Source organism: Fomitiporia mediterranea, assembly GCF_000271605.1.
Source record: "Fomitiporia mediterranea MF3/22 unplaced genomic scaffold FOMMEscaffold_4, whole genome shotgun sequence".
Lineage (NCBI taxonomy): Eukaryota > Fungi > Basidiomycota > Agaricomycetes > Hymenochaetales > Hymenochaetaceae > Fomitiporia > Fomitiporia mediterranea.
Window position 1 is genome coordinate 4,379,119 of NW_006760389.1, and position 6,892 is coordinate 4,386,010.

The window sequence follows — 6,892 nt, forward strand, 5'->3', positions numbered from 1 at the left end:
ATTCTGTATCCTAGTTAGAATTCAATATGTAAATTAACAATAAAGTTATATTCTTCATTTAGACTAGTTTATAGTAGTGTACAATCAGTTTTAGGGCCAGGAAAACTCATATACATGAAATATAGGGAAAACTCACATATTGTGTTGTATCTTACTCAATTTTTGATCATTTTAATTTATATTTTCTGGAATATGAAAGATACTTCAAAAGTATAATTTTTACAACTTAGATCATGTAATTTGGTTAAGTATTAGTTGAGTTATAGTAGATTTTGTATTTGAGTGTACTTAGTGTGACGAAAATCACGAATCGCGCGTGTGACAATATTTATGAAAACGACAGTAACACGCTTCTATGTGTCCAGGCTTGGCTCCTTTGTAACGGTGCCTGAAATCTGCTCAAACCACAAAAGCTTGCTATCAGCTCATTCATCACATGTGATGAAGCTCAAACCTTAACTTCGTGTTGTGTCCTCTGGTGAAACTTCCACTCACAATCTTCCTGTCACTTTTGAATGGTTAACACTCCTTGACAGTGAGTGATGATAGAAGTAGTTAATGAATTTTCCGGATCATATGTGGATTAAGCGTCATTATGCACCATGTGATTGTTTAGCTGTATCGAGGGCGCCCGTGGCCGCATTGTTGCCTCAGTCAGTACATCGCAAACGTCAAAGACTATCCAGCATTGCTTGCCGATGCACAAGGTTGATCAAATCCTTTTTGTCTTTCCTTAATTATGCTGCACTGACTTTGCTTTTTGGACACTTGATTCCTTTGTTTAATTTAATATCAGATTTTAGTTGATTAACGCAGCTAAGCAGAGCCCGATTCTCACACCAGATTCTAATTTTAGAGTGCGCGCAGGCTGAGATCAGGCAACTGTCAGGCAGGCAGACTCTTCTTGAACGTCTTGAACGACGCAACTCTAGTGAAGGCACAAGTGAAGTTTTCCCAGCTTCTGCTATTCTGTGCCTACGACGCATGATACAGAAAATTTGCAGTCAATACGACTGCCTCTCACGATCAACAAGAAAGGCTCGATTGCTATAACATCCTGGCCACTTGTATGCCTGGACGCAGCAATGCATCGTTTTCCCTCTGGTTACCACCATGGTGTCCGCTGCTGCTGCTATATCCGCTGCCACTGCACAGTATGTCTCATTAACTCGAAATAATATATGTGGAAAATCACATTTGTAATTGCAGCTTTCTTCAGTTTCGTATACAATGGGCCAGCATTGGTACGTCCGGCCTTTTCCCTGGGAGTCAAAACCTTTCTCAAGTTCATATAGCATTGCTTTACTATGATTACGCTTTGACATTTCCTGCCGAAGGTCTGTCAGACTTCAACCTCAAGTACGAAGATTATCCCTAATTGATGTTGTACAGTAAAGTATATCTGGGGAAAGAAGTTCCGTATCTCGACTTTCTTGTATATCTGCTGCAGATATGCCCTTATTGCAAATGTCCTCTTCTTGGCTGCCATTGCAAATAAAATTCCAAATATTACAAGGGTCAGTATTTGTGTTTTCATGTAGAAATTTTTATTTCACGTCTCATGTTTTCTCACGGTCTCTAGTCTGTTATTCTCTTGGAATCTGTAAACTTCCATTGTCTTGATACTTCTTTTGCTTAGCTGTGATGCATGGTACAAATTTGATGGTGCCATCAGTGTTCTGGGAAGGGTAGCTGTCGTCGGTACGTAATATGAAATTTGTCATCTCTTTAACGCACGTTCTTATGTCTTTTACTGCAGCAACGATCACTGGCAGAACGTATGCTGTGTATGGATGCAGTAGGCTTGTTCTCGTTGTCCTTGGTTCTCTTGGACTGACGTGCATTATACTCGATATTGTGCGTAAATCACATATGCGTACTGACTTCTGTGACACTGACGCTGAAAAGATGCATGTTCCGGGTCTTAATTGCATTGGAGGAACTACAAATGCTATGTATGTCTCCTTTCAATATAAATTTTTAATACTGACAATACATTTGTTCAGCGGTATATTCTGCAAATATTTTGATCCAATGATCCACATGTACTGATGTGTATTTCGCTAACTTTTGCAGAGGCAGGTCTCTTAGCAATTTTGATGTGTGTTTTCGAGTTCCTTGCAGTCACACTCACCGTTGTGCGCTGCATTCAAGAATGCCGAGTAGGAGGTTCATGGAAATTTGAAAGAGGAGGATTCTTCACATTGGTTTCTCAACAAGGTATACTACATCACACCCTTTCTAGTTGAGGACTAAAATGTTATTCATAAACGTTGTTAGGCTTTTCCTACTATTGTATTGTTTCAGTTTTCACAACGACTGCAGTCATTCTGACCTTTGTAAGTGCACTTTTTACCATTGAGTCTGTCAGGTAATTCTCATACTTGGTTAATCACAGCGTGCACCGGTACGCCGTCATGTGTAGATGCTTGACTAATCCTGATAAAATTCGCAATGCCAATATGTAGAGGGGTTCATTCTTCCAGCGGATCCCTAACGCAATGAATCTTCCGTACGTATAACTTATCTCATCAGATACAACACGATTCTAACCAAGTTACAAATATCAGAGTATCTTGTCTCCTGACGGCTCGTTTCCTTCTCCAACTGCGTGAATGGCAAAGTCGAGACACTGTAAACGCCGAAACTAGTGCGAACTTGGAATTCGGTACGCAAAGTAATGAGCATGTGCAGACATTGTCAGTGCTCCGTGCTGTCGCCGTTGTCGATGATGCCATACTGGATGATTTTGGTGGTTACGAGCCGTCTGCGGATTTCTCGTGGGAAACTGAGAGCACACGTGCGTATGGTGCAGAGATGAGTCCTGACAGCGAGAATGGGATCGTGCTTGATAATTTGCTGTCATCGAGCGGAAACACGGTTGAAAAGGACTGTTCTGGAAAAGTATAATATACAGATCAGTGCCATTCATTTGAATAACTTATGCGATGAGGCTATTTGTTTGACTTAAGGTACTGTGTCTTGTATCACAATTCTGTATGGAAAATCTAGGTACTATAAGAGTAAAGGAAATAATTTTGCGTTTGGTAATAATATATCTATCTTGGTATAACACCATTGAGTCCTCCTGCCTCCATATCAGTTTGTTGAACACGAGTTGTATCACGTTCAGTCCTCGGTGCAGACAAAACAGGCTGGTCGTGATTACCAAAGTCATCCATCATAATCGCATCTACGTTAAGTGCAAAGCTAGGTGTTGGTAATGTAGTAGTCGTATTTACCCCTCCGAAAGTAGTCACAATGGATCTAGACCTGTCTTCTTGCCATTCTCGTAGTTGGAGGAGAAACCGTGCAGTCAACAAGCAGGATAAACTGAGTTTCGGAAAATTAGCCAATAGGTCTTCCGTTATTATGTCTGATGACACACGGTAACGTTAATGCATTGAGTAGGCGTTGGAAAAATGACCCGGACTAGATACACATTTTATCAATATCTTTGAAGTCAGAGCTAAGGTGCGAAATTCACCGGTTGTGTCTAAGTGATTGCGTTTGTTACGTTTGTTACAGCTCGTGGAAATGATTAAGTAACTTACAAAATTGAGCACGATCGTTGCGGTCGTGAAAATTGATACAATGCAGAAATATATGAGACCTGAGGTGTTTCGATAAGCTAAGAAGATGCAGTCACATAAATGAATGGGTGTACGAACCTTGCTCAAAAATCAAAGAATAAAGACCTATCTCCTTGTTTCTCCAGGATCCATTCTCACGGTGCTCTTGGACAGCTCGATATACTGTGAGGACTGCAACAAGACATTCATAGAATGCAGTGAGGACAGCATTGGCATCACTGGCTGATCACCGAAGTTGCAATGAACATATATCAGCTCTTATTTCTTCCTTAAAACTATATTATTTGTTCCGACAGACCTCTGAACAGGGTTAGATAAGTCTCCGTGTGTGCATAATAGTGAAATACATACTTTTCATTATCGTTTGCACCAACACATTTAGCACCAGGGACATGGACCTGATGAAAGTCAGAATCAATATCCAGTACAAAATGCACCGTATACTCACAATCGAAAGCCCTATACATGTCACTCCTATAAAACAGACCAAAGCAAGGATATATCGATTACAGTTGAAGACAGCATATGTTCTGGCTCCGAGTGCAACTGGCAAGCGAGTTAAGCAGCAGTTACGGAGGGACACGCATTAACGTACAGATAACGGCTGCTCTGCCCAATAAACTGATTGCAGCAACGAACTTATACCAGGTATCGCAACTAAAACTACCTTCAACACATGGAACACGTCTCCAGAAATTGACGTACTACAATCCCATTCAGTTAACGACAATATGTCCAATGAATCGAGAAAATAAGATACATACCTTCGTTGTAAGCTTCTTGGCAATTGCCAACAAGTAAATAACGTTTGCAATAAGTGCATAACGACAACAGAAGTATAAGATCGTGGAGATGCGGAATTTTCCTCTCCATACGTGCTTGACTGTGAAAACTATAAATGTGGCAATGAAGAAAAAGTAACAAGAACTCACCTTCCAAACCAACAGTGAGAGCATAGTCATAATAGAGTAAAGCTATCCGACGAGAGGTGAGATGCGTCGAAGCGCGAAGCGACTGGCCAAACCTATGCTAGAATACTGAATGAGAAATTGAATGTGACTTCATTAATATCGTGGTTCATTTTGTGAGTAAATTGTGCTAACTCTCGGAAAGAGGAGACAACGTACTGTGCTGCAGCCGTGGAAGGCATTACAAGACAAAGGTGGAGGCAAGATCTTGCATTACCATGACTAGAAAGTGGGATATGGGCCTAAATACCATTGTTTCCGCCATCTTCCATCTCGTTTCGCGTATGGGATGTACGCGTCAGAAATCTTGAGCTGGCCCTGAGATTGATCCTCCTTGACGTTATGTAATGCAGAGGTTTATTTCCTATTTAGGTAGGTGATAGTGATGCCGGCAATAAGCGGACTTGCGTGGAGTGATTTTGAAGTCCAAATGGATCTTGACCCAAGGCTTAGGAGGACCGTTTCACCACTCTTACGGTTGGGCGCATCCGTTAATGGTTTCATGCTGACTATCAACATTCATTTCTGTATTTTTGGGTTTGCCGCGTCTCCCCGGAGTGCCTCAGCACACTGCAGAAACACATTTAGGAGTAATCACTGAGTCAGTCTGGTAATCTGGTAATCCGCGACCACCGGAGCATATCTACAATTCTTGGATGGTGCCTTTAATCGTCGGCCAGAAGTGCAGACTATTACTAGAGGTGTGAGAGGATCTGGCAGGAAACACGTTCACAAGACGGACTTAAGAAACGAAGCACAGACGGCGGCTTTCACCCTCAATACATTGCGTGAGTGTACTGAAAACGTGGGTGAATACGCATTCGATGCAGCTCTCATATTGGAAGTAATTAACTTGCTCTAGGTCTAGAAAGCTCAGGCCTCAAGTGCTAGTATATTGTCAACATTTATTACTAGCACTTAGTATGATATGATACTTGACCTGTAAACTCAAATTGAATGAAAGATGATTTTGTAAGCACCTTGTGATCTATGCACATTAAATTTATCAGCATTCCAGAGCTTCTGTACACAAGTACAAATGCTAAATTAATGATGATGTACTTTCACTCTCACAGGGACTGTAAGGAATATCCTTAGTATTAAGTCTGTAAAGCCCTAATAGTCAGTAGTCATTCAGGAACCAAGAAGTATAATAACTATTTATACTTTAGACTCACTCTCACTTTAGTATACTGCTTATTATGTCAAACTATCAAACCAGATAGGTAAAGGCATGTAGAATTATTATGAGATGATTAGTTCATCAACAGACGAACCACGAGACAATGACTTCATAATGTCTCAGTTAGAAATACATACAATATAAGGACGAGAGACACTGAGCAGTCAATCGTCACCTCACCCCTTGTCTATGTGTGCCCCCCTTTAAGTTCTCCCTCTTAACAGGTTATGAGCCTTGAGCTCCCTGCATACATGCATCCACTGTACACTCTAAACTCTTTACTTGCATACATTTGCACACATTCACATCATGGTTCCCTCACATATGGATACACACTGTAAACCAGCTGATGTACCTAAATACTTTGGTCAAAACATCACAATGCTTAAGACTGAAGCTAACTACAAGATGTGGCACTACTGCATTGTTTCTAGTGTTGCAGCTATGTGCTTCAAACACTTATTAAAGGATGAACTGCAGAACAAAGCTGAGAGGGAGATGGCTAAGGCCATTCATGCATGCATAGTTAATAACATTGCTGACACAATATTGGCAAACTATATGCACTTCAATACGTCTATCCCTCAGTTAATGAAAGTGCTTGAAGAACACTTTAACCCCTAGACAGCACATAAAAAGGCTATTGACAAATCAGCACTGTTTATTTGTAGAGACCATGTAAAACATTTCAGACATACATTAGACAGACTTGAGGAAGCATACACAACTCTGTCTACTAACAGTGATCCACCATGCAACTCTACATACAAAGCAGTGATATTGCTTGCTACTCCTGAGTAATATACACACATAGTAAATACAATAATACAATCTACTGATGCCCAGAACAAAGGCAAACCAGTCAATGAACATAAGAAAGTTAAACTAAAGTAACTAATCCTTGCATTACAGAACACCTACAACGATTACTGTACTAAACAAGCACAAGATTCCAATGATCAGACAAAGAATAATGCACACATTAATACAATGTATAAAGCTAATAAGTGGAGGAAATTCAATCTGCCAAATCTGTTCAATCTGACAAAAGCAAAATGTTTCAATTGTGGAAAAACAGGACATTTCTCTAAGGAATGCTACAAACCTCCTACTGAAGCTACAAAGCTTGCATGTACCAAACATCAGGC

General features: G+C 40.5%; 2 protein-coding genes across 2 annotated transcripts; one reads left to right on the top strand and one right to left on the bottom strand.

Moving 5' to 3' along the window:
• Window positions 1-1,210: 1,210 nt before the first annotated feature.
• On the top strand, window positions 1,211-2,910 carry FOMMEDRAFT_80996 (uncharacterized protein; the record flags this gene model as incomplete). Its single annotated transcript, XM_007265009.1, has 9 exons — window positions 1,211-1,244; window positions 1,296-1,337; window positions 1,393-1,537; window positions 1,640-1,701; window positions 1,760-1,921; window positions 2,077-2,220; window positions 2,281-2,339; window positions 2,469-2,512; window positions 2,571-2,910. Coding segments are annotated over 9 exons (1,032 nt in total), but the record flags the coding sequence as incomplete, so codon positions are not given.
• A 149-nt stretch (window positions 2,911-3,059) lies between these two features.
• Window positions 3,060-4,743, bottom strand: FOMMEDRAFT_154522 (uncharacterized protein; the record flags this gene model as incomplete). Its single annotated transcript, XM_007265010.1, has 11 exons — window positions 3,060-3,333; window positions 3,389-3,432; window positions 3,488-3,496; window positions 3,555-3,613; window positions 3,672-3,811; window positions 3,945-3,991; window positions 4,042-4,139; window positions 4,189-4,297; window positions 4,358-4,476; window positions 4,526-4,617; window positions 4,721-4,743. The coding sequence occupies 11 exons, from the start codon at window positions 4,741-4,743 to the stop codon at window positions 3,060-3,062; spliced, it is 1,014 nt and encodes a 337-aa protein (XP_007265072.1).
• Between the last annotated feature and the right edge of the window lie 2,149 nt (window positions 4,744-6,892).